General features: G+C 37.8%; 1 protein-coding gene across 2 annotated transcripts; it reads left to right on the top strand.

The window, feature by feature from the left end:
- Positions 1–403: 403 nt before the first annotated feature.
- trim45 (tripartite motif containing 45) lies at positions 404–27,830 on the top strand. Of its 2 annotated transcripts, XM_051959129.1 has the most exons (9): positions 404–528; positions 649–1,113; positions 2,595–2,883; positions 6,654–6,799; positions 7,708–8,024; positions 15,275–15,404; positions 19,626–19,740; positions 20,748–20,874; positions 23,417–27,830. In XM_051959129.1, the coding sequence occupies exons 2-9, from the start codon at positions 668–670 to the stop codon at positions 23,569–23,571; spliced, it is 1,725 nt and encodes a 574-aa protein (XP_051815089.1). In that variant the 5' UTR covers positions 404–528; positions 649–667; the 3' UTR covers positions 23,572–27,830. The 2 variants fall into 2 exon arrangements, with proteins under 2 accessions (XP_051815089.1, XP_022072481.2); XM_022216789.2 differs by having other exon boundaries at positions 404–1,113.

Genomic DNA, 27,830 nt, shown 5'->3' with positions numbered 1-27,830 from the left:
TTGCTCTGACAATGAGGTTCAAATTTCATCATATAAACATTGAATTTTATATTATTGTTTGTTACTATCTGCCTGCATATTTCTGCTTTAAGATTTTGTTTTCATACATCTTCTATCATTCTTTAATTTCCTAAATGCAGAAAGAAATTCTTTTTTTTCCTGAAATAGGTGGATTTATTGTTTGTGATGTAAATTGTGATGTTGTAGCTTTAAAAAATATGCAGCCTGTTAAGACAAATAAAAAGAAAACACAAAAGAAATGTGTAGATTTTTCCATTTCCCTGTCACATTTGCTGCATTATTTTAAAAAAGTAATCAATAAAACTTCCTCCAGCTCCATTGTTCTGTGCTACCAGTAGATGGGGTCAGTCAGAGGTGCAGCTGGTGGTAAAAAAAAGTCCTGGAAGTCTTTGGACCACCCCGGATAGTCTGCAGGGAGCTTCCTATTGGTCTGGTGGGAACTGGGGTGTCGGATGTCCGTGGAGCCGTGAACGCAGCCTGAGGAAAGTTTCCCAGGGATCATAATTAGTGAGTTTGTTTTTGTAACAGTGAAGAAAACGGTCTTATTATGCAGGAGAGGGCCTGTGTAGAAGTTTCCCCTGAGCTCTGACAGTCTGCTGAGTTTGTTTGGTTTGTTTTTGGCACCAGAAGTCTCCAAAAACGCAGCATGTCGGAGCAGAGCGCGGAGAAACCGGAACAAAAAGGCGACTCGGTGAACCCCCGGGCGGTTTGTAACGTGTGTAAACGCCTCTACCGGGACCCGAAGATCCTGCCCTGCCTGCACAGCTTCTGCTCGGACTGCATCGCCCAGCTGGAGCCGTTCTCCAAGTCTCCGCCGCTCCGCCGCCTGGACGCAGCGGAGGACCGGAGCGGCGAGGACCGATCCGCCGTTACCGTTACCGTGCTCTGCCCCGACTGCGACTCCGAGGTGGAGCTCCCTCCGTCCGGGCCGGCCGGGCTGAGCACCGACCACCTGGCTCTGGATGAGGTGTTCCTGGAGACGCTGGTGACCGACGGCCCGCTGGGCTGCGACCTGTGCGGGGAAGGAGACGCCGGGAGCCGCTGCGAGGTCTGCTGCGTCAACCTGTGCGAGTTCTGCCGCCAGGCGCACAGGTGGGTCAGAACCGGAACCAGAGAGCAAAAAACAGTCGATTTAGCATATATTTATGGTCCAAAAAAGTCAAATCAAAGACAAAAAGTAACTTTTGAATACTTCAGTTGTTTAAATGTTGAAAAGATGTCATTAAATCATTGTGTTCTGGTTTAATTTGACATGAAAATATTGCCTAAACATGCAGTGCAAACTGTTCTTATATAGAGTTTTATCCTAAATTTGAAGCTCAGTGCCAGAATGAGAAACATGCTCACATCACGGTCACTTTAATTTGGCTTTTTTGAAAAGAATTTACCAAAATAGCATTCTTTCATGTCAACACTAGAACAGATTTCTACAAAGTAAAAGCAGATTAATATTAAAAATATAAAATCTAAACAATTATTCACATATTTTATGCTATATTTGAAGCTCAGAAAGAATGTTGATGTTTCTGCAGTGAGAAGCATTCATTGTCAGTATAATTTGTCTTTTTTGAAAAGAATTTACCTAAAATGACTCTTTCATGTCAAAGTGAGAACTGATTTCTACAAAATAAAATCTTTGCAAGTTTTCCAGTTTTATTACTTTTCTAAATTAAATCTTTATCAATTTAGCATGACTTTTAAGGCAAGAATTTACCCAAAAAGACTCCTTCATGTCAAAGTAAGAATAGATTTGAACAAAGTGAAAGCAAAATTATTTTCAAAACATCAAATGAAAATAATTGCAAAAGTAAACACCTGCTATATGCTAAAATTTGAAGCTCAGCGCCAGAGTGAAATATGGTCAATTTAATTTGACCTTTTTGACAAGAATTTACCCCAAAAAAGTTATTTCATGTCAAAGTGAGAACAGATATCTGCAAAGTAATATCTTTGCAAGTTTTTAAAAATGGAATTTTACTTAATTTAACGTGACTTTTAAAGTAAGAATCTACAAAAAAAATGACTCTTTCATGTCAAAGTGAGACCTGATTTCTCCAAAGTAATTAAAAATATATAAATTAAGAACTTATTCACCTGTTTTAGGCTCACATTTTAGACATTCATGGTCAATGTATTTTGACTTTTAAGGCAAGAATCTACAAAAAAAATCGACTCTTTCATGTCAAAATGAGAACTGATTTCTATTTTTTCTACTAATAACTAGAAATATAAAATGAAAGAAACTGTGTAAGTATTCACCTCCTTTAAATTGACTCACCTAATTCAAAGTGAGTAATATCCAATAACAATACAAAACTCTGCACTTCCCTAACTCAAATCCTATCCTTGTCTTTCCATATGTCCATCCTTTATGTTCACTGAGAAGTACCAGTTCAACTCTTCTTTCAATAAAGCCATATTTAATCTTTCAGTGAGATTTCCTGTGTCCAAACTTTTATGTTGTTCTCTCTCACAGCCAACAGTAAATAACATCCAATCTCCAGCTACATTTACAACCAGATCTGAGATCGATGAAGTTCTACATTTTTCTTGTTTTATGTTTGTGCCTGCAGGCGTCAGAAGCGAACTTTGTCTCACTCTGTCCAGCCTCTGGAGGATCTGAAGGCTCGAGGTCGCCTCTGCCGGCCCGTCCTCTGCTCCCTCCACCCTGGACAGGAGCTCCGGCTCTTCTGCCAGCCCTGCGACCTCCCCGTCTGCCTGGAATGTGCCGCCACGCTGCACCGCGACCACCGATGCTGCCCCACGCAGGACGTCATCGATCGCCACGGAGACCGCATCCGGGAGCTGGTTGCCGGGCGACTGCGACCTCGACTGGAGCGTCTGGAGGAGTCACTGCAGAAGGTAAAAAACATTGTTTTATTAAGAACTGAAGAGGTGTGTTTGTTACTCTACTTGTTTTAACTGTGCCTAAAAATATTGTTGACATTGAACACAGCAAACGTCCACTTCAGTGTTTACAAGCATGCTGGGCATTTTAGCTCATAAAGGGGCACCATGACAGACTTATGTGGTGCTAAATGACATCTGACATGTACTAAATTCAGTCAGGGTTGTTTAGGATGCTGCTACAGTGTCTCAGTGGCTTTTGTAGTTCCATCTGTAGTGTTGGTGTGTGATTTTTAGCTAGTAAAGGGGCACCATGACAAAGACTTCCGTGGTGCTTAATGCCTTTCAGGTGGCACAAAGTGTTTTTAGTCAAACCGGCATGAATTACTAAACCTTTCTTATATCACAGTGGCCTATGTAAGTAGGGCTGGGTGATATAGCCAAAAAATTAAATCTCGATTTTTTTTGGCTTGAAATCCGATAAACGATTTTAATTGATTTTTTTTCTGTGTAAAGAAAGACAATTAAACATTATTCAAAAATAGGATCTTTTATTGAATGCCAAAACGTCAGCATTTAACTGTTTTTTTGGAGCTTCGCTCTTGGAGCTGGACTCGGTGCTTGTAAGGCGACGCCTGACACTTTGCTCCCACTCTGCCGGGTGCTTCTGCTTGAGGTGCTGAAAGAGAATTGTTGTGCTTCTTCCCTTTGTTTTCAGCATCTTTTTACAAACTCTGCGCAACACCTCGGTCTGTTCCATGTCCGACCTCGCATATCCAAACCAAGTCCATACTATTGAAGTCACGGTGCCCTTTTTTTTGCACAATATCTTCCTCATTTTCTTCTCCTTTCTCCACCTCCATCTCTCATGTGTATCCCTGTCGTATCTGTGTGTTCTTCGTCTATTGCTCAATTGTAAGAGAATGTTGACTGTACACTGTGCTACAGCGCCAGTCATCCTGGTATGGCGACTGTGTGTATTACATGCGTCGGGTAAAAATAGCGGAGGGACATTAACATTAAACTCGATGTTGAGATTGAATTTTTTACACATCGATTGAAAAAATAAAATCGAATTAATTCGATATATCGCCCAGCTCTATATGTAAGCAATTGGAATTCAGCTGATTTGATTCAACTCCAGTTATTTTAAATGTGTTTTATAAATACCGTTGACATTGAACACAGGGAGTCTGCGGTTCAGTGTTGGCAAGCATTCTTGGATGTTTAGCTTGTAAACAAAGACATATGTGGTGCTTAATGACTTTTTGACAGCACAATTCGTTTAAAAAAACAATTTGTGGCTTTTTACATCTCTTTATGATTTTTCTCTGCTCTGTTTTGGTGATTTTGGGTCTCATTGGGGTTGTTTTGCATCTTTCTTGCTGTGTAATGCGTCATTTTGGCCATTTTTCATGAGACTGATTGTATTGTGTCACATTTAGGACACTTTGTGTCATTTGTGGTTGTTTGAAATCACTTGGTTGCATTTTAGCCTCATTTTGGTCCTTTTACATCTTTTAATAGTCGTTTTGTGTGTCATTTTAGTCATTTTTCATCTTTTTTATCAGTATTTCGTCTCACATATCTTCTTTTTGCGTTGCTTTGTTCGCATTTTAACCTTAAATTACAATGCGCAAAAAAAAACATTCTGAAAGTGGGTTGATGGGTATTTTTAAAAAATGTTTATCTCCAAAAGTATTTCACATATTAATCTAAAATTTCACAAATATCTTAATAAATATCCATATTTTGTGATATGAAAATTTTGGCAAATCAGAGTTGGTTGAGCAGAAATTCTTCAACGAATTTAATGATGTAGTCTCAGCTTCACAGTGTGGGACCTTCGCGCTCGTCCGTAGCGACCTGAAACTCGGCCGGACGACTCGTCATTACGATATCTACATTCTTACTCGTCCGCCCGGACGACCGCCGCTCAGAAAGACATATTAAACTAGAAAAGCACTCGGAGAGTGCAGACCTCCGCCAGGCCATCGCTCAGTTGTACAGATGACCAATCGGAGTTTGTTTGTCTGTCTGTCTGTCTGTTTGTCTATTAACAGCATAACCCAAAACGTAATGGACGGATTTAATTTAGTTTTAACAGTTTGTGCACAAAGCATAACATGCATATACAGTGTAACAGCACAGTGTTTTGACGCACGCACAAAACGGTAGCGTTGCGCGCGCGTGTGACGGTACCGTACGCGTCGCCGCCGCTTCGTTCCGTCGGTCCCGACTCGCTCGGGCAGGCCGAACCGGCCGCGCGGAATTCGGCCGTCGCCTGGGATCGATCCGGCGACCTCTGTCTGTACAATTGAGAGATGGCCTGACGGCCATCCCTCGCAATTGTCCTTCGACCTTCAAAAAAATCCTGGATCCAGACGGTGATCCGGATCACCTCCAAAATCTAATCGATTGTTACTTTTGCTCTTCTGGACATTCTGTAAAAATTTGGTGAAAATCCGTCCTTGACTTTTTGAGTTATCCTGTTAACAGACAAACACACAGACAAACACACACACACACACACACGCGGACAGACACACACACACACACACACACACACACACACACACACGCGGACAGACAGACAGACAGACAAACAAACTCCGGTGATTACATAACCTGGCGGAGGTAATGATTTCTTACCAATTTAAAACAACGAATAACTTCTCGGTTCTCAACCTGCAGGAGGCCGCCATCTTGTGTCATTGCGCATCGCTTCGTGCAGGTTTCAGTTTCCGGTTGGGGTTCGTGTGGATGTTGAGCGATGTCGATTGCGACTCTAACCATTTATTTGTATTTATTGCTTCGGTTCCCAACTTTCCTTAGGGGTCTCGCTTCGATCACTGAATGACAGTACAGAGGGGGCTATAATGGATAATGAAGAGTTTCATTTCCGATTTTTCTTATTATTCGATGTTTGGAGGTTCGATTCCCACATCTCCACACAGCTCTCAGTTTGGATCACACGGGTTATTAGGGCAGACGCTTGGGTTTTGTTATCAAGGAATATTCTCAGGGATGATGTGGTCTTAGGACTTTTTTGGCATGACATTTTTGTGCTAACTAAGAGACTTTGTGCTAACTTGTCTAAGTCATATTTGTTCTTGTTGGTCAGAGAGACTATTTAATGATAATATGAAAATATTAGTATTGGATATGAAGATATATAGACTTGGTATGATGATGATGATATTATAATATCTCATATTTGCTTATCAGAGATAAGTTTATTTCAATGTTAGATAGATGATACTAGTAATAATGTACATAGTTGTTATGTTAAAAATGATCTCAGGATGATGATCTCAGGATGATGATCTCAGGATGATGATCTCAGTGCTACTGGAGGACTTGATGCTACATTTAAATTTTCAATGTTATTTCTGTAGAGTTGCCATATTAAAAGTGATCATAATGATCTCAGGATGATGATCTAAGTCTTACTGGAGTGTCGTATTAAAGTTACACAAGATATAATTAAAGATTTTTTAAAAAGTGACTTTTTAATCAATTTTATTTTTTGCTTCAACTAAAAAAAAACGCCACGAATTACGGACGACCAGAAATTTGTACGGACTACCAAAAATTTGGATTTGGCAGGAGCTGGTCGTCCGTAATTTGCTGTACGGACAACCAAGGATTTTGACGAAGGTCCCACACTGGCTTCATAATGCTTCAACATAATGTAATAACTCCCAAACCAGCTCCTTCATGACACAAATGATTCATATAGTTTCACTTTTTAAAGTCTAACTGGAATTCTCTTCCTGCTGCAGGTGGAAGCTTCCCAGGAGTCTCTGCAGATGCGAGTAGAGGCGATGGCCAGCGAGGTGAGGGCATTTGCCCGAGGCTACGCCAGCGCTGTGGAGCAACACTGCCTGTCACTGCTGCGTCGCCTCGAGGAGCTCCGAGTCCAACGAAGGTAGGAAACAACCAGCGCTGAGCTGTTCATACAGCCATGGCCATAAGTTTGGACACAAGTACCATGACGCTTGTGAATCTTAGAAAATACCACAAAATTGTCACTTACAATACAGTACACAACTCCTGAGAACTATATTAAGTTTCATATTTAAAAAAAACATCAAAAGAGTTTGGTGTCATTTTGTTATTCTTACCAAATTCGGTTGTGAAAGTACTGCATTTTTTGTTATTTTCTTCTAATATTATGTTTTGGGAACAAAGTTGTTCCAATTGTTGGAATTTATTGATAATATTATATCCCTTGTTGATTTGTTGACTAATTAAACTGGTGCTGTCAAAAAATATTAGTTATGTTCTGTAATAGACATCAAAACAGACATAGGAAGTCATGCTGTGTCCAAACTTATGGTCATGGCTGTATATCACCATCATTTACAACAACAGACGCAGAACGGACAGGATGTCCTGTGGCACCGGTGAATTCTGTGGATCTTGTGGGTTGCAGGGTGGGACCTTCCTAGATCAGGCTTATCCTGGAACATCCCACAGATGATCAATAAGGTTTGGATCTGGGGAATGTGGAACTCGAGTGAACGCATTAGCTCTGTTGTCCGGACCACTCCTGAGCAGTTATTGTGGTGTGTCTGGGTACATCGCCCTGGTGAGAGTGGAAACTGGCATCAAGAACTGCTGTTGCCATGGTGCATGGGGGTTTCTTGACCTGCAGTGTTTGGATAGGCGCTACATGTCAAACATCCACATGAATGTCAGGACTCAAGGTTCCCCAGCAGAACATTGCTTTATAACAAGATGATCGATGTTCTTCACTTCCCCTGTCAGTGGTCATAATGTTGTACAACTGTGGTGTACGGTGTCTAGAACGCTCTTAATTCCTCCGTCCTGCAGGAACCAGCTCCACCTGCAGAGGGCGCAGCTGCAACAGGCGCTGCTGGACGTCCGTGGCGGCGTCGACTTTGCCGAGCGACTGCTGAGCTGCGGCTCCGACACCGAGATCCTCAGCGCCAAAGGGGTGACGCTGAGGAGGCTGACCAGCCTATCAGAGAGCGGCTACGACCCCCACCCGGCAACCGTCGCCCCTGACGACGGTGGCGGCATCTGCTTCGTGCCCAACGAGCCGGCGGGTGAAGTGGAGGGATACCCGGTGGTCGGAGTGATCAACTCCAGGACGGTGGACGTCAGCAGGTGTACCATCGAAGGAGAAGGTAGGAAAACATTCTGAATTTTTGTCTCATATTTGTCCCAAAAATGAAAAATCTAATATTAAAGTGAATTAATGTGTTGATTATTACTTAATTGTTTAGTTGTTTAAAATGCTCGAAAATAGTGAGAAATGTCCATTAGAGTCTCCTAAAGTTCAACATGACAAAAGATATTCAATTTTGTGCCACAGAACAAGAAAGAAACCAGAAAATTTTACTAATTTAGGCTTTGATTTGGTTCATTTTTGGACTGAAACTGCACGTCTCTGCACGTCACAGAGAACTATTTAATTAAATTTTAGTTTTTACAGTCTCTGGCTGTGATAAATGGTGGAATTTTGGCAAGTAAACAGCAGGCTTCTCATAGAATGGCGACAAATCCTAGAAGAAGACCTAAACTGGCATTAAAAAGTGTTTATCATGCACTAAACTGAAAATTGCCTTTGTTATTACAATATTGTTTCATAGTTCAATATTCTTTCATGGTATTTTTCACAAACCACAATAATGGTGTTATGAATGTTCACCATGCAACCAAAGCTTCTTCATTCAGGTCTAAAAATACCTTCAAACAGGAACTTTATTTTTTTCATGAACCACGTTTTATACAAATAATGAGGGAAAAAAAACAAAAGACGATAAAAACATGAATTTTATATAGTTGCAGTGAGAAAACACCAGAAATGTCACAAATCTGAAGAGCAAAGTGAGACAGTAATAGAAAAGAAATGGGTTGAAAGACTGTAATGACTAATAAATCCTTGGTTTTAGTCTTTAGAGGAAGAAAACCAGAGCATTTGTTCCGCCTTGTCCTTAGACGATAGAGAGAATTCTCATTTCCAGAGGTAGACGTGGAGTTCAGCTGCAGATAAAGACTGTTGTTCCCTCTGAGGCTTCAAAGCAAACATTCCTCTGGGACTGAAGGAATGTGGAGACTTGAGGGGACGTTTAACACAAATAGGAACTCTTCAGGAAGCACCTGCTCAAAGACTAAAGAGCTGCACAGTTTCAAAATAAAAGAAGAACATTGCTGGCGTGAGCAAGAGGAAGTTGGACTGGTGACGTTTCTGCAGCTGCAGAGTTAAAAAGGAAAAGGAAAGTGAGTTAAAGAGGAACTAGAGAGTAATTTATACCCAAGTTCTTCTTTCTAACTCGACCACAACAAACCAAAACATGATATTGTGAACTTTCCTCCTTGTGCTGCCAGAACAGCTCCAACCGCCAACATGGAGGTTCAGAAAGTTCAAGAAATGAAAGTTAAGGAAGGAGGAACGACTTTTGACACGTTAACCTCCCTGTTAGGTTTGTTTCTCAGGAACAGTAATGATGTTCCTGGGTCATGTTTTATTATCTAAAAACCCCAATAAACCTTGTTTCTACCTCATTATGAATTGCATTAATGAACATTTAGTGCAGTGGTGTTCTTTACCTCTCACAGATCACAGTTCAATGGTGCCTACAAAAATCTGTTAACGTCCAAAAACTGTGAAAACAACAGCAAGTATCTGTAAAATAATGGTGTATTCAGTTGATTTAAATACAGTAGAACTATAACTACGTGGTCTCACATTGAAAAGGAAGAATCACTGTTTGTAAAAATGCAGATTGTTTAGTTTTGGCCAATATTTAAATTTTTTATTTATTTATTTTAGTATGGAAGGAAATTAATATTTTTGTTCTGTGATTTTACCCGTTTTTACAGTAATCTGTACAATGCTCCAAAATGATTGTTAGTATATTTTTTGCTGATTGAAAAACAAAGGATTTAAAAAAAAAACAAAAAACTAATTATTATTTGCTCAAATACAGATTTTTGATGTGGACATTAAAAAAGGTTTGTATTAATTCATGTGCTAATACCTTTTCTCTGTGATTTTACCAGTTATTATCTGTAAAAATCTGTAAAACACTCCAAAATAATTATGTTTTTCCCTGATATAAATACAGTTTTAAAAAGACATTTTAAAGTAAAGGAATGTTAAAGACACTAATTATTATTTGCTAACATTATGTTTTTTATGTGGACATTTTGCAAAGTTTTTTTTTTTTTTACTTGTGTTTCAATAGCTTATTTCTGTGATTTTACTAGTTATTATCTGTCAAAAAAATTCTAAAATAGTATTTTTTATTTATTTTTTGTTGATTTTAAAGTAAAGAATTTAATTTTTAAAAAACTAATTATTTGCTGAAATACAGATTTTTGATGTGTGATGACATTATGCAATTTAAAAAAAAAAGTGTTGATATTTTTTCTGTGATTTCACCAGCTACTATCTGTAAAAAAAAAAAGTTTAAAAATCCTAATTTATTGGCTTTTATTTCTATTTTTGATAGTTTTAAAATAAAGAAATTTAAATTTATTAATTTAAAACAACTGATAAGTATTTGCAAAATACTTTTTTCAAAAATTCTGAATTATTATTTTTTTATTATTGTTTTGTTAAATTTTAATTAAAGAAATTTTTAAAGTCATTTTTATTTGCTAAATACAGATTTTTCATCTGGACATCATGGAGTTGTAGAAACAAACATGTATGCTTGTACATTTTTTCATTTTTTTTCAGTTATCTGTTGTTTTTTGGGTAATATACACACGTGGACAAAATTGTTGGTACCCCTCAGTTAAAGAAGGAAAAACCCACAATTCTCACTGAAATCACTTGAAACTCACAAAAGTAACAATAAATAAAAATTTATTGAAAATTAAATAATCAAAATCAGCCATCACTTTTGAATTGTTGATTAACATAATTATTAAAAAAACAAACTAATGAAATAGGGCTGGACAAAAATGATGGTACCCATAACTTAATATTTTGTTGCACAACCTTTTGAGGCAATCACTGCAATTAAACGATTTCTGTATTTGTCAATGAGCGTTCTGCAGCTGTCAACAGGTATTTTGGCCCACTCCTCATGAGCAAACAGCTCCAGTTGTCTCAGGTTTGATGGGTGTCTTCTCCAAATGGCATGTTTCAGCTCCTTCCACATATGTTCAATGGGATTCAGATCTGGGCTCATAGAAGGCCACTTTAGAATAGTCCAACGCTTTTCTCTCAGCCATTCTTGGGTGCTTTTGGCTGTGTGTTTTGGATCGTTGTCCTGTTGGAAGACCCATGACCTGTGACTGAGACCAAGCTTTCTGACACTAGGCAGCACATTTCTCTCCAGAATGCCTTGATAGTCTTCAGATTTCATCGTACCTTGCACACTTTCAAGACACCCTGTGCCAGATGCAGCAAAGCAGCCCCAAAACATTACTGAGCCTCCTCCATGTTTCACCGTAGGGACAGTGTTCTTTTCTTCGTATGCTTGGTTTTGAGTCTATGAACATAGAGTTGATGTGCCTTACCAAAAAGCTCCAGTTTGGTCTCATCTGTCCAAAGGACATTCTCCCAGAAGCTTTGTGGCTTGTCAACATGCATTTTTGCAAATTCCAGTCTGGCTTTTTTATGAGTTTTTTTCAGCAGTGGTGTCCTCCTTGGTCGTCTCCCATGAAGTCCACTTTGGCTCAAACAACGACGAATGGTGCGATCTGACACTGATGTACCTTGGCCTTGGAGTTCACCTTTAATTTCTTTGGAGGTTGCTCTGGGCTCTTTGGATACAATTCCAACGATCCGTCTCTTCAATTTGTCATCAATTTTCCTCTTGCGGCCACGTCCAGGGAGGTTGGCTACTGTCCCGTGGGTCTTGAACTTCTGAATAATATGAGCCACTGTTGTCACAGGAACTTCAAGCTGTTTAGAGATGGTCTTATAGCCTTTACCTTTAAGATGTTTGTCTATCATTTTTTTTTCGGATGTCCTGGGACAATTCTCTCCTTCGCTTTCTGTTGTCCATGTTCAGTGTGGTACACACCTTTTCACCAAACAGCAGGGTGACTACTTGTCTCCCTTTAAATAGGCAGACTGACTGATTATGAGTTTGGAAACACCTGTGATGTCAATTAAATGACACACCTGAGTTAATCATGTCACTCTGGTCAAATAGTTTTCAATCTTTTATAGAGGTACCATCATTTTTGTCCAGGCCTGTTTCATTAGTTTGTTTTTTTAAATAATTATGTTAATCAACAATTCAAAAGTAATGGCTGTTTTTGATGATTTAATTTTCAATAAATTTTTATTTATTGTTACTTTTGTGAGTTTCAAGTGATTTCAGTGAGAATTGTGGGTTTTTCCTTCTTTAACTGAGGGGTACCAACAATTTTGTCCACGTGTGTATATACTAAACCCTTTTTGCTATGATTTTAGCAGTTATAGTACAGATAAAATGGTTCATGCTTTACAGCGTTGTCCAGGTTTTTCTCATTTAAGACGTCTAAATTCATCCGTCAGATAAACCGGGTGAGTTATTTATCCTCAGCTTCACACTGAGACTCATTTAAGGGTCAGATAAAGGCCAAAGATTCCTGCCAGAACGTAGAAAATAACAGAGGCTTTACTGCGATTATCTCCTCTGAGGGCGACAAGAAGCCGCTGAGTGTTTCAGCCGAGCTGCACAGGTGCATTGTGGGATACGACAGCTGTGTTCTAAACGGTGGCAGCTGCAGGAACATAAATTCACACTTAATGCAGACGATTGAGAGAATAGTAGATAGTAGCAGATTAGCAGCAACAGTGGAGCTCAATCAGGTTTAAAAAAAAAGACAGAAAAATCATCTGTTATGGAGAAAATAGGGAGGATTTCAGTGTTGTGGTGTTTTTTAATGCAGATATGTGCATATTTTATATATTATTACACCTGCTTTTACTGTTAAGGTCAACTGGCTGCTGCAGACAGGAAACACTGAGCTTTTCAAAATAATAACTTGCATATAAAACACGTCTTTTTTACGTTTCTGCAACATTTTCAAACTGAACTGTGAACTTTTTTGTCTGACAGACTTTATATAAAATGAAAAGATGATAGAAAAGTTCAATAAATTACATGTTTTAAATTATAATTTGGAGGCATTAGGACTTCTTTGACATGTCGATACTGATATTCGTAATCAAGGTGACTAATAACTGTTGAAATTGTTATAATTAACTTGTAAAATAATGATTTTGTGTGATTTTCCTTGATATTATTTGCAGTTTAACAAAACAGGGAAAATCTGTACAATAGCTGTAAAAAAAAAACAGCCTTTAATATTATTATTTTTTCCTTAAATAATAAGATTTTTGTGTCATTTTACAGTTCAGCAATGTCAAAAAGATTTTCTTAAGATTTAAGAAATATTTGGGAAAATACAGATTTTTGATGTGGATATTTTTCACATAAAAATTGGCCATTTTTATAGTTAATTAACTGTTGATAAATTAGTTAAAATAAATAGACTAACAAGTCAGAATATTGAGATTTATAGCCTGTGGTGTTATTTATTTAAATATGAAGGATTAAAACCCTACAAATATGATGTAGAATTCAGTTTGCCTGACTGCAATAAATAGAGATGAACAATTTACAGTATTCATAATTATTAACCCGACTTTATAAATATACAATAAAAGCCCAATAAATCCGAGTATTTCCTGTTTTGCCTAATTTTCTTTTTGTCTTCCTCATTTTGCTCTTTCTTTTTCTTATTTTTGTTGAAAAAAGTAGTGAATTGTTCAATTTAGGAGGCTGAAGCCAGTGAATGTTTCACCTTTTGCTTGATAAATGTCTAGAATGACAGTCAAGAATTTCAGAAAAGCATTAAAAGTGAAGCTCATTTTACTGTTTGCATTTTCTTTTGATCATCTAAACAATGAACTGTTTCAGGTCTAATTGTGCGGCATGTTTGGAAACCTTCTTTTGACATCGTTTATTATCTCACAACTGCGTTAAAAACCTTTTCTTGTTGACCTAACATTCATACAGTTTTTTAATATACTTGTTTATTTCGAGCAAAAACATTTTTTCTGTCTTTCTGAGGGTAGAGAGATGACAAAAATATAAATATTGTGTCAGAATCAGACATAAAGAAGAGCAAAAACTTGCATTTTTAGCATTTTATCTGCTATTTGGAGCCATTTCATTCTGAAGAGCAGCTCATCTCCTCACTTAATTCTTCTTATTCATGAGGTAGTTTCATTAGCGGCACCCAAACACTGCAGCTGCTCAATAAGACCAGATGAAAACAGGACGATTTGTTATCGGACGGCTAATAGACCCTGACGGGGAGACGCAGAGCGGCATTAATCACCGACGTGAAGGCAGACGATGTTTGCTTTAACACGACAACAAACCCTGATGAATATCTACAGCGACTTAATGAAACTCTAAATGATGACAGGAGGGTTTGAAACTCCTAAGCAGCAGGAAAGTGGTTCAGTTTAGAGGCTGAGATGGTGAAACTAAAAGCATTAGTAGTCTTTTTATGCAGGTTCTTCTTCCACAGTGAATATACGGTCCTCTTGGGTTCATGTTTGGGAAACATTTCTACTTTAATTTGTGTTTTTCTGCATTAGCTGCTTGTGTGTTTGTGCAAAAAAAGTCCTATCTATAGTTGTTTGCTTTAGTGTTTGTGCGTTAGTCCTTTCATGAACTTGCATTTGTAGTTGTTTTTTGGAAAGTACGATCATTTTAGAGAATTTTTTTTGTCTTTAACAGCAGTTGGACAGAGTTTTTTCTTTTATCCCAGTAACAATATTATAGGACTCTTCCAGTTGGGACACTGTTGGAGTGGTTTCACCATTGTACCTGCTTAAAAGTTCAAATATTGGCCATAAATGCAAAAACTCCAATTGGTTTTCTCATAAAGTATACCTCTGACTGGCACCATACTTAGTCACAAGGAAAAAAATCTGCATCTTAGGGTGAAAAATAAAGGTTTCGGAATAGAGAAAAACCAGATTTTCACCATCATATAACTGGTTTGTATTATTCTATAAACGAAGGGTTTACCATTGGAGACCAGATGTACATGTCAATAAACCTGTAAAATTTCAGGACTCTATCTACATTATTTCTCAAAATATGGCTCTTTAAACATTGATCCATGGCATGATACTGCCACCACCATGCCCCGCAAAAATCAACATGATTTCCTGTGAGCCCTAGGTTTTTGTTGATTGTAATTGTTTTTCTGAAAATCTGTCCATCTGAGAGGTTGTTCAGTCTGTAACTACAGTACGTAGGAGGTAATATCCTGCTTCAGTCAGTTGCTTAAGATGTTCAACCTTCACCAATGACTGTTAGTGCTGTTTCGTCTATGTAACACATTTTTTTAATCACTCAGAACAGCTGTCTAACCTCTCACCTTTAACCTCTGCTGGTCTCAGGTCTGCATCGAGGCGTTCAGGGCCAGAGAGGAAACTTCACCCTCGTGTGCCGAGACCCAGCCGGAGAGCAGATGGTTCGAGGTGGAGAGAACGTCCAGGTCAGCATCGTCCACAAGGAGAAGAAGAAATGGTGAGTCCATGACAGCGTGTGGTCGTCTTTGAAGGCATTTCTGATTCAGCAAATTGTAAAGCAGCTGCAGAAATGTCCTGGAACAAGACGCCAATGGCTCTATATTTATGCTGGTAATGTGACATTTTAAGGAGAAGTTTTATTATAATCTAAATAAATAAATATGGCCGTATCAAGTAGAACATCATTTCAGGTTGGAGCCAAGATCTTCCAAATATTGGAAATGGGTGAGAGCCATTGTACGTATGAGATAGTTTTGTTTGTTTTGCGCTTGGTTTATCCTCAGTTTTTCTCCAAATGGGACCATAATTTACAAACAAAGAACATCATGCTTTATACAAAAAGGCTTTAAACTAACAATTGAGACCATAAACTCATTAGAAAAGCATCTGCTAAAGTAGCAAATCAAGTGAGAATGTAGTCATTTTCTCATGCAATCTTTAAACCAGAGATGTCGCCCCTGCTGGCCATTCAAGAGAATACAGGTTTGAAACTCAAGCTACGGCCATTTTAGAGCAACAGATTGACAATAAAATCAGTTTGGAGTCCAGAGCTAAGCCATATAGCCTCATCAAAAAGGCTAAGATATATTGTGCACATTCTACTCAACGCTAAGATTGTAAATATAATGAAAACTGAAGCTGGAAACAATAGACAAACAGGAAACAGGTGTGTAAAGAGTTATTTTAGAGTCTTTAGTTAACTCAGAAACAAATCATACTTAGAGTCAATAGTAATCAGTGTAAAACAAGCTAACAAACAGCTGAACTGTCTGTGGAAAATGTATTGGCTTGAAGTCAAAATCATAATTTAAAATAATATAATTAGCAAACTGCAACAGCTGCAATTTACAATATATGCTTTGCAGCACGTCTGACACAAGGTTTGGGTCGATCACGACAACTTTTAACAGAACAGAATAGAATAGAAATACTTTCTTTTGGCGAAATTTGGTTGCTACAGCAGAAAAGTACAGTTCCCACCGCTAAAAATACTGATAAATAAGCAAAAATGTGCAGTAAATAACAAACAGTAAGAAAAATCTAAAATGCAAAATACCCTGTGTAAAGAGTTTACAATGTTAATGTTTATATGTTAGTGTTTTACAATGTTAGTGCAAATAGTGTGCAAATAATTGATTAACTGATCAGTATCAGTAATATTAGCTCAGCACATTTGTTCATTCATCTCCAATGTAATTGTTGACATTATCAGAAAAAATGCCGATTATATGACCAACTGGGACATCAGAAAAACTTTTCAGTTGATCCCACCTTTGTAAACTCCATGTGTGCTAGCTGCCTGTCATTAAGCTTCACAGAGGTCTTTGTCATGCTGCCCCTTTGCTCGCTAAACTCCCAGGATGCCCTCTGCTGGCCAACATGGACCTGCTGGCTTCCTGTGGCGGCTGCAGTATCAAACAGCAGTAGTGGTAAATGCTCAGTCATGTTTTATAAACATTACACAGTAAATATTGAACTTATGATGACTTTAGTAAATTTTAGCACAAATGAAATCATGAGAAAAACTGCAATTAGATATTTTCACCTTTGGTTCATCCAAACAAACCCCTAGTGAGGCTCAATATCTGCCCAGTCATGGAATTTGCCAAACTAAATTCAGCTAGTTGTTAGGATTAAGTTAAAATGATGAAACTTTTTGAATGGGAGTGTATATAGGTGGCAGGAGGTTCATCCTTATTGACCTCCATAACCTCATTTTTCTTCTTTCCATTCCTGTTTTTGCTCATCTGTTTGATTAAACAGTCTTTACCCAGTTTTATTCTCAGTTGTGTAACTCTACCAGGAAGATCTGATTCTTACCAGCAGCTGTGACAGCTTGCATGTAGGATTCTTTTTAGTGAATGAACTCTTCCAGACATGTGATGACAGAACGTGTGGGAGTTTCCCGTCTTTGTCTGTAATCTGAGTGATGTTCATTATGAAACTACACCAGACTGCTGCTAAACAACCACAGGAAACAGTATGACATTACACTTTTATTTATTTTAATTAGTTTACTTGGTTATTTAGTGAAAAAGAAAAAAACCCAAAACAAAGCTGCACTAAATAGATGATGAATCTGTTGGTTATTAGTGAAATGACATTTAGAAACCTGAAGTTCTTTGTTGCGCTGCAGAGCTGTGTAGTTGTCAACCGGACGCATTGGATTGATTTTAGTCACTTTAGTGTTAAAAGTGAGTAAATGAGCTTCAGAGAGTTTGGATTTTGGAGTAAAATACGCTACTCTGGGGTCATATTTCTTGACTTAAATGAACAATGACTAGTTGTTTTTGCTTTCTTGTCGTGTTGAGTTGTGTTTTTAAGATATTTTATATTCTAGATATTTAAGTTTTATGTGACATGGTCTTCAGAATTTTCTTCTTTTTCCCAAAATCTTTCTTCTTGTTCTTTTGCCCTCGACTTTTTTCCTTCTGTCACACTCATTTGTGTTGCTGTTTGTTTCATGTGGTGTCTCAAAGCTTTTTCATATGCATCGCAGTTATTTTAAAGTAAACTAGTCTTTTCCAGTTTCTTTTTTTTCTTGTTTTTTTGCATCTCCTCCCTGCTTTGTATATTAACTAGAGAAATGTTGTTGTATTTAGTGCATATAAACCCTTAAGAAGCTTTTCTGTGAAGGATAATGGTATAATTTGGGGCTCAGCATTGGTAGATACTTAATTTCAAACTGCTTGGATGAGGTCAGGAGCAACAAATTGAATGCAACATCCTTAATATTGTCACTAATCTTTGTCCACTTCACTTGAAGAAGTTTGGAGATAAACCTGCAGATTAGGTTCAGATTTTTTTGGTCTTTATCCAAACTTTTTACACCATTCTGGAAAGTTCTACTCTGGAGAGGTGAGAAGTTACGTCCTCAAATGCTAGAAGAACTCTTCTGCTCCGTCTCCAGACACTAAGTGTTCCCTCAAATTATCCAAAAATTAGATATACACTCACAGGGACCAACAATCTGTTCATGAGGACCTGCAGCCCGTTCTGAGAGCTACTATAAGGATGTAGACACACCTATTAATAAAGGAGATCAAGAGGATAATGATGGTGTTTAAACTCTGCATGCTAGCTTTGAATGTAAAAAAGCTAGAAAGAACTTGTTGAGAAAGAAAGCTGCAATCATTTGTCGGTCGGTTAATTTTGTTTTATGGGTGTCAAAATTCCATGAAAGCTATGAACACATTAGCTGTAGCTAACTCTACCAGCTGTGGTTACTGTGTTTGTATTGCTGAGATTATTGATGTCTTTTCTCTGCCACTGTATGAAGAATCCGCCGATTCAATTGTTTGTTTGCTCTGTTATTCAAAAGAATGTTTGGAAATTTGATGTCATCAGATGAAAAACAAGAAGCTTAACGGTGATTTTGGTGACACTACACTGATTATGAGCTGCTTTTTACATTATTAATGAGCTGATTAGTTCCATCTTCATTCAGCACCGTGGAGACGACAGTAGTTGATTAATGATCGTTAAAATCAGCTCACTTTTTATTGGAACTTTTTTATGTCACTGCTGGTGAAATTAAAAAAAACTACTGAGACACTGGAGCAGCATCCTAATTGACCCTGACTCCATTTCCTACATATAAGGTGTCATTAAGCCTCACACAAGTCTTTGTCATGGTGTCCCTTTACGAGCTAAACTCCCACAGTGGTCTCTGTTTGACAACAGGGAATGAAATGTTTAGAAATTGGATGGGAGGGATATCCTCTTCAAACAGTGATAATTTTTGAGAGTTTGATTAATATTTGTGCAATTCTTCTTTCACTGAAATAGGAAATGCTCTTTATCATGCATTTTACATTGACTTTTTTTGCACAAAGTTACTTTTATAATGTTGAATACACACTTTTTTTAATCTTAATTTTTTATGTCAAATTTTTACCTGTAGTTGTCAATTTTTATTGGCTGTGCACCAACACTGCTGATGAAATTGCAAAAGTTCCTGAGACATAATTAACTCCTACTCGATTTGCTGCATGTCAGATGTCATTAAACCTCACAGAAGTCTTTGTCATGGTGTCCCTTCACTAGCTAAACTCCCACAGTGATCTCCGCTTGACAACAGGGAATGAAATGTTGAGAATTGGATGTCAAGACATGAAAAAAGAAACTGAAGCTCTTAACACTGACTTTGGTATTACTACATTGGTCATCTGTCACGTTTTACATTATTAATAAGTTGATTTGTTTTGTTTTCCTTCAGCACAGTGGAGACGACAGTGGTGGACAACAGTGACGGATCCTACAGTGTTTCATTCACACCTGAAGAACCAGGAGTTTACTCAGTGTGGGTTTGTGTCAAAGCTCAGCATGTCAAGGTAAAAACATATAGTTTAAATCTGCGGGGGGGGTTTATTGTCTTTGTTTAATCAGAGCTGCATGTTAGAACAGTGAGCTGACAGCTGGACAGAGACTCGCCTCAGGGACGTTCACATCATCCTGACAAATTAAACAATCTTTAAAATGATGTTCAGTTTGTCTCCTGGGATGTTTAATAATGAACAGACTGTCAGACATCCTCTTATGAGAAGTTAGCCACTTTTTTCAGTTTTAACCCTCTGGTGGGTTTCAAAGGTCTGTTGTCTTCTTAAAAAATCACCAAAATCACGACATTTATCACAGAAAGAAACTGTGAAAACAGAAAAAAATAGTTGGATTTTCAGCTTTCCAGCAGTTCCTGAACTGCTCATCTGGGACTTGTCTTTGCAGCAGGAAAATTAAACAAGTCAATGCTTAACATCCTCTGCAAAAATGTTTATGAATAATTCTACATGTGTCATTTAAAAACACAAAAATAAATAATTTGCTCTGTCCAGAGTTTTTTTATTTAAATCATTAGAGATTCAGCTGCAACCTACAATCTTATGAAATTAAAATCCTTCTCGGTTGAACTGCAGGCTGTGTTTACCGCAAGGAGAAAGGAGACCAGTACAGGAACACATTTTTAAAAATGTCAGTTAAATAAAGCATTTAGAGATATCAATTTTTTTAGTATTTAGACCCATTTGGGGAAAAATTTAATGTGTTAATTTCAGTTTTCTTCAAATTTTTATAGAAGAAGTAACCAGGAGAAGAAATTAAACTTTTGTTTTTCATTTTATTTTATAATTTGTGGCATTAAACTATGTTGTTCTGCGCAGAGGATATTTCTGAGTTCTCTCTCCGTCTTCATGTTTGTTCTGTTTCCATGGAAGTGCAGGACTTTATGTTGCAGTAAATGTGAGTTTACAGTGGAGAAAAATGTGAACAAAGCAAAAAAACACCCTGAAGCTGCTTGGAGTTGGAGTTAACAGACCGTGTGACTCTGTCCTGCCTCCTCCTGCAGGGTTCTCCGTTTGTTCTGACTGTAAAGAGGAAGCTGAGGCGTCACAGTGGGACGTTTCACTGCTGCTCATTCTGCTCCAGTGGAGGAGCTAAAGAGGCTCGATGTGGCTGCACAGGAACGATGCCAGGTCTGTCAGAGGGAAGGGGGTCATTTAGGGGCCTTTACTGCCAATAAAGAGGAAGAAATGGCCAAAAAACAACGTGGAGTCACTTTGTCTGTGCAGATTCTCAGTCATCCTGGTGTTGTAATCCTAGGAGCTTCAGTAGAAAACAGCTGGACTTCTCTTTTAGCTTCTGGAAGATGAGATGAGATGAGATGAGATCAAGGAAATTCTTGTGAAAGATCATCCTCAGAAAAACGCAAAATTAAATAACATAAGAAATGCAGTGTCTAAAAAGTAGAAAATAATACCATGTAAGTAGAATACATTACTGAAAAAGTAAGCAAACTAAAATAAGACTAGAGCAGAAAAATAAAAAGTAATGCTGGCAGTTATACTGAGGTAATAAATAATGTCACACATGATAATGAAATATTGCACCTGAAAAATGAAAATATAAAATTATTGCACATGAAATTAAATGAAATGCATGTGATACAGAAAATGATATTGTACAAACTACTGAGAAAAGTAATGCAGCAAAAGATATTTTTGTTTACATTAGTGGTATTCAAGAGGCTTCATCAGTTCTTAATCTGGAGCTGAAGCCTCAACTGGTGTTTGTTTTGTTGTTGTTGTTGTTATTTATGAATTGGTTCTTTTCTGCTCTATATGTGTAGTAATATTTATTTGAATGTTATTTGATGAATACAACCATCAGAGATGCATTAACACCCTCCCTGGTCATGGATTAAACCCGTAAAAAACTCATCTCTGTGTATGAAAATGACAAATTTAGATGTTTTTCCATTAAAAAACAAATCCCTTTCTGTGGTAAAATGGGATATACCAGCCTGCACAATACAAATGATTCAGATCTATGATCTGTTTGCTGCATTTTCAGCACACCAGCTCACCTATGACTGTGGCAGACTACATTATGCTGCACAGTGGCAAGTTTGAATGTCAGTTTAATTTATTTATACATTATGCAGAAAGCTCCACCCTGCAAGCGGCTTCTTAAAGTCTGTTAAGTATGAAACCCTGGATGTCAGAATCCATGTTTTAGAAACTGTCATCATTACACTGCAGCTTTAGCCTCCTGAGACCCGGGTTTTTGTTTGATGTGCATTTTTTATGTCTCCTTACTATTTGGGATTAGTAGGACCTAATTTTAGTTGATATTAAAGTTTACCTTTCTATGTGCTCTTGAACTATCAAAACCAGTGCCCTCATATGAGGAGAATGGGTCTGTCTTTGCATATACAAAAACCCAATTAGCCTAAAAAATTGAATTTTTTTCTAATTAATTAATTAATTAAAAATTATTCTACTTCTTTCTAGTGAAATTAGCTTGAAACAGGTGGTAATTGTCTAAAAACAAGTTACTTTTTGGAGGAAGAAGTGTAATTAGACTTGTTTTGACTAGAAATTAGACATTGTGACTGAAAATAAAGACAATAAAATAAATGTTCTTGGCAAGATTTTACGTTTTTGCAGTGAGGCTAGACCTGATGTCCTCAAAGAAGTACATCATGTCTACAGACATTGTAGCTTGCTAATATTACTCAAATTTATCAAATAAGCATGCCAGGTGAAGCTACAGACGTTATTGTGCATAAATATACTACTTTCAATCATAAAATTCAAGATTTTTTCCTTGTCCATGTTTCTGTCGGGAGCTGCTGTAGAAAACTTTAGCTGGGATTCCCGCCATCTTGTTTTTTCCCAAATGAGTGTAATTTCATTATGAGACCACCTGATGGTTCAGGCAGGGCCCCCGGATGAGGATAATGGGTCAACATTCTTACAAATGAGGTATCATGGTGTAGAACAGCAAAAATGTAACGTCCTCATATGAGTATGCAGGGTCTGAAGAGGTTAGGGTAGGGTGGAAATTGGCAACTATTGTGTTGTTTGACTGTTTATTTCACTCATTACGTCTTCTGGCATAAAAGAAACACAGTTTGGTCATGTTAAAGTAAAATACTTGCAGAAGATAGGTTAAACACTTTTACTAGGCTAGTAAAAACAGGAAATTAGAATTAAAGCCTCAAAATACGCTTTCCTTTGCAGCTTGATCAACACAGAAATGCACTGAGTTACATGAGGCACTCTTTATGTAGACATAGTATTAATAAACAAGGTTTTCCACAAGTTTCTTTTGAATATGTTTTAAAATAAATCATGCAAGAACAGGACATGTATGATGAAAAAAGGAGGCACAATTTTCTCATCTTCTCATTCTGCATCTACTTGCAGCATTGACAGGAACTGTCTCTAAAAGTTATGGAATTTTAGGTTAAATTAGATGAGTTTATTATTCAACTGTAGAAGAATTAATAGAAGAAGGGTGTCCTGATGAATAAAGTTTTGTTTGTGTGTAGTTTTGTGTGTTCATCATGTTTGGATTGTCAGCTGTCCTGCTAATACAATCCAGTATAAATCATCTCCATTTTCTGTCTTTTTTTGTTCCGTCAACACTCCCTAGAAAGACTTGAAAGATCTAAAACTGCGTCTGATCTCCCGTCCTGACTTGTCTGTTTACTTCATGTTTGTCTTTATGCAGGAGGCTTTAAAGGCTGTGGTCACGGACATAAGGGGCATCCAGGGAAGCCTCACTGGTCCTGTTGTGGCAGCACAGTGCAGCAGTCCGAGTGTCTGCCTCAGAGCGTTTTGGCTTCAGTTTCCCCTCGGAGCCACCTGAGAACTGTGGAGCTCTGAAAGTGACGAGATGATGCAAGGTGACGCAGGACGGCAGCAAGAAAGCTTCGGGTTTGTTTTGGAAACATTGAAAAGATCAGACAGAGGAAGTACAACTCTGAAGACACAGATACAGGAGCCAGTTTGTCATTAGAGACAAACAAGGACAAACACCAAAGTGTGAGACTGAAGATCTCAATCTGAGTTATAAAGTTCTTTGACTAAACTCTGCCAACTTGACATCTACTCCGGAGTCAAATGTGCTAAAAGTTTGGATGTCCTCAGTATAGCTGTAAACTAGCTGTAGTACCTGCTTTTGCCACCAGATGGAGCCTCTTAGGTGGGAAGTTTAGTAAAGGAGCACCGTGACAGAGACTTCCACGAGACTTTAGTGAGATCAGGCCAGCACACAGGCTTTAAATCATGCTAAAGGAATGACGTGACCACAGATTAGATTAGCTGTAGTACCTGGTTGTGCCACCAGGTGGAGCCCCCTTATGTCTATCACTGCTAGTTTCTGATCAAGATTAACAACAGTTGTAGTGTGAGTCATGAAAATGAATCAAGTTTTCTTTGTTTAATGTTAAAAACAAGTCTCCAAACTGTTCCCATTTGAGACCTAAAGACCACAGTGTATGATTCTGCTGTTATTGTACCTGATAATGGCCTAAATATGCTAAATACACAATTTATATAAATACAACTCGTAGTAACAACTTAAAATACAGAATAAATATAGTGATATTTTGGGATAAATGCAAGTACTGCTTTGGCTAAAATAACCTTTGAAACTATAGGAACTCAGTACTTCTTGTGTGGAATACTCGTAGTATTTCGAGTGGAACCAGCCTTTGAAGTCGTGCACTTTGGCAGTCATTTATTGCTGTAGATAGTGCTGTCTTGGAACAAATAGCTTCAGGTATGCAGCCCTAGAAATGTGGTTCTGAAAGTACAGAAGAGCATTGTGGGAGTTTAGCTCGTAAAGGAGCACCATGACAGACACTTCTACAAGGTTTAATGACCTCCAGCTAGCACACGAGTGTTCAGTTAAACTGGGATAAACAAGAATGCCGATTCGCACATTTTAACATTAATTATTGTGGAGGTTTTTCCGTTTCAGTCTGAAAAAAGATTGATAGACACACACAAGATTACAACAAACTGTCTGCCCAGTTTCACAAGTTTAGCAAAAATCCTGACACTTTAACAACGATGAATCCTGCAGTGTTACATATCTAAAGTCTGAAAAAAGCTTATTTAAATGTAAAACGTATTAGAATAGAAATACTAAGAATCTCCAGAAAGTATTTTTATAGCCTAATGAAATGTAGTTCTTCATGTACAATTATGAAGCTGTAAAGTATACAATATTTTCTGATAATTAGCATCTCATGTTGTGTAAGGAACATAGCAAACAGTCTCTAAACTATATATTTAGCATTAATATCCACACCAATATTTTACTTAAATTTAGAATTTCCTTTACAGTAGTGACCGTTGTGTATTCTGTTTATAAGGTAATTAATGTACAGTTCTTGTACTTGAAGTTTATTGACTGTCATTTAATAGTGGGAATTTTTTTTCCATTAAAACTACTGTACTTTTGTTTCTACGTTTATACTAAACTACTGCACATTTGTTATTAGAACTTAGAATTTAATGTGCCTTTTACTGAATCCTATAGACGTATTAGCAGCAGGTATTCAGGCTTTAATTATGCTCCCTTACGGATGCACATTTGAACAATTGCGGACATTATGGATGTGTAGGTTGAACAAAACGCCAACACATGGTTTCCACATGACCGATGTTGACTTAAAAAGCAGATAGCATTTCATTGCTGTTTATATTGAACCCAGAAAAACACTCAGGACTCCCGTGGATGTTTCAGAAAGTTGTGACTTTGTACTTTTTACAGGATTAAAGTGCTAGTTACACATTGGCATGAGGCTTGTCGAGTACATTGCGCAAACATTGCACAAGATATCTGGAGAATTTAGAACTTCCTCCTGTGTTGGGGTGTCATTATTGGAAAGAATCTACCAATCAAAGCAATTGCAAAATCCAGCAGAGACTAATTTACAGTTACAACTCTTAGAATGCTGAATTATAAAGGTGTGGATGATGAAGAATCTTCTCCAACAGTCTTTCTTTATAACAATCATTTGATTTTAGCACCATTTCATTTTCCTCACGTATGTATGGTCACAGATATTGGTCTACATGTGGACCCTTACAGACAAGAAAGCATGAAGCGCCCTTGTAGCCTTGATTGTACTCCCTTTATAGATTTAGACACCACAGATGTGCAGCTGTTTTTTCATTGTTTTGCTTTTATTAATCTACTTTTCAACTCTGCTTCGAGGACTCTGTTTCATATATGCACAGTCGGTCAACATCTAGGTATTCTGGGCATGGACGTGTGCACCTTTGTGAATGTTTTGGGCTGAACAAAGTCATCCATGGAGGGTCTTTATGGACTTTCATGGACTTTGGGAGATGACGGAAGTCATGCAGACCCTCATGAACTTCTAAACATCGAGGATAGTGCTGAGCCTGTACTACTTTCTAGTCCATACATGTACCGTGGGTTTGTCATAGGGCTAGGAATAGGATCTGTCATCTCCACGCTTCCCATTCACTGCAATGCCTTCTGGTAGCAGCATGTTGTGTTTTAAGAGACGGGGCATCACATTCGCTGCTCCCGATTAGCCTTATTGTACATGTCCTCAGAATTCGTCAGTTTATTGCATCCCATTCACTGTCAATGTGAAATGTGTTACAGTGCATTTCGAGCTGGAATCCCATGCATTGCCTCAGAGATCATTTGCCTAAATTAGTTTAATTCTACTTTATGCAAATGCAGAGTGGGGAATGGAGGTTCAACACATCCTGAACCTTTCGTGAAACTTTAGTGAAACGTTCATGAAACTATCACGAAACTTTCATGAAATGTCTAAACTAGGCGTCGTTGAACTAAAACAACGACAGATTCAGCTACCTATTTCTCGCCTGAGGTGCTTTCAAAAATTTTTTTGCTGAAGTGTTTTCAAAATAAGCGAGAAAGATTGTGACTGAGCCACCATGTTGGTCTGATACATCTACTGGACTGAAGGTCTGAAGGGCTGTTATGTGACCACCTAGTGGCCCACTAGTGCCGCCTTCCAAATATTCAGATGCGATGTGTTTCCACATCCCTGAAGACACATAGCTTGACTACTTTGTGCACTCAGTGCCTCTGGGACCTACCGAAAAACTCTTAAATGAAGACATATTTACCAACTGCACTCCTTATTTTTCACCTCAAGTGTTCTCAACAACACATTTTGTTGAACTGTTTTAGTTATTTAAGGTTGCAAATGGGCCACCGTGTTGGTCTGGTTGGAAATCCAGGAGCAGACAGTGAAGTGTTCATCCACTCAGGTGCGTCCAGCGTTTTCAAGATTGTCAAAATGTTTAGTCTGTTACCACACTATGTAGTCGTACATCCATCAAGCATCCAATACTTTGGACATGTACTGTTGGGCAAGTGATGAACTTTACATCATATAAACTCGAACTCTGGCCTTCCTTGTATGCAATAAGGTGACGAAATTACCAAATACTTCATATTTACCTTTTATGTATTTGTTGCACTTTTCAAATGTTACTTTTGTGGTACAAACTACAGGTATTTGTACTTCTGAGCTGATAATGGTAATGTGGTGCGATAGACTGTCTCAGTTTGTGAATATTACTGTTTGTATAGCGAGATTTTGTAAGATTACATACGAAACACTGGTCAGGATGGAAACAGCTCATGAATAGAGCTCGTGAATAGAAACTGGAGTTCACTGTGTTTTAAAACTCAACCAGAATGTTAAACCTCAACTTGTGCACTTGTAGATTTCTCACTATTGTTGGTAGAACGATGAAGAAAATCAGCACCTGACAGGTTTCCTTTAGGTTTTTTTTTAGCTGGTAAAGACTTCCAATCACAAACCTGGAACTCATCCTGAGCCTCTCTGTGTATTTTTGTGTATTCTGAATAACAAATATGTTAACTGTGAGTATAAATGCATGTTTTAAAGTAAAATAGAACTATGCAAATACTTCACATCTCTTCATCTTGTGGTCCAACATCTTCAGATTAAGGGAGAACCTCCTGAACGCTGACATTTCAGAACGTTTCTGCTCATGTGTTAAAAAAGTGCCTTTTTCATTTTTCCAGCATTTTATACTGAAGCCTGTAAACCTGAACAATGAAATAAACAGTTTCTACATCCTGATTTCAAACTGAA

The sequence above is a fragment of the Acanthochromis polyacanthus genome, chromosome 14, assembly GCF_021347895.1.
Source record: "Acanthochromis polyacanthus isolate Apoly-LR-REF ecotype Palm Island chromosome 14, KAUST_Apoly_ChrSc, whole genome shotgun sequence".
NCBI classification, from domain to species: Eukaryota; Metazoa; Chordata; class Actinopteri; family Pomacentridae; genus Acanthochromis; species Acanthochromis polyacanthus.
Note: the sequence above shows the minus strand (reverse complement) of the source record. Positions and strands in the feature narration are given on the sequence as shown.

Excerpts from the sequence above, each read along its gene's own strand:
- trim45 (XM_051959129.1), top strand. The coding sequence starts at position 668 with ATGTCGGAGCAGAGCGCGGAGAAACCGGAACAAAAAGGCGACTCGGTG. Across the intron at positions 2,884-6,653 it reads TGGAGGAGTCACTGCAGAAG|GTGGAAGCTTCCCAGGAGTC; the intron begins GTAAAAAACATT and ends TTCCTGCTGCAG. Across the intron at positions 20,875-23,416 it reads CTGCACAGGAACGATGCCAG|GAGGCTTTAAAGGCTGTGGT; the intron begins GTCTGTCAGAGG and ends GTCTTTATGCAG.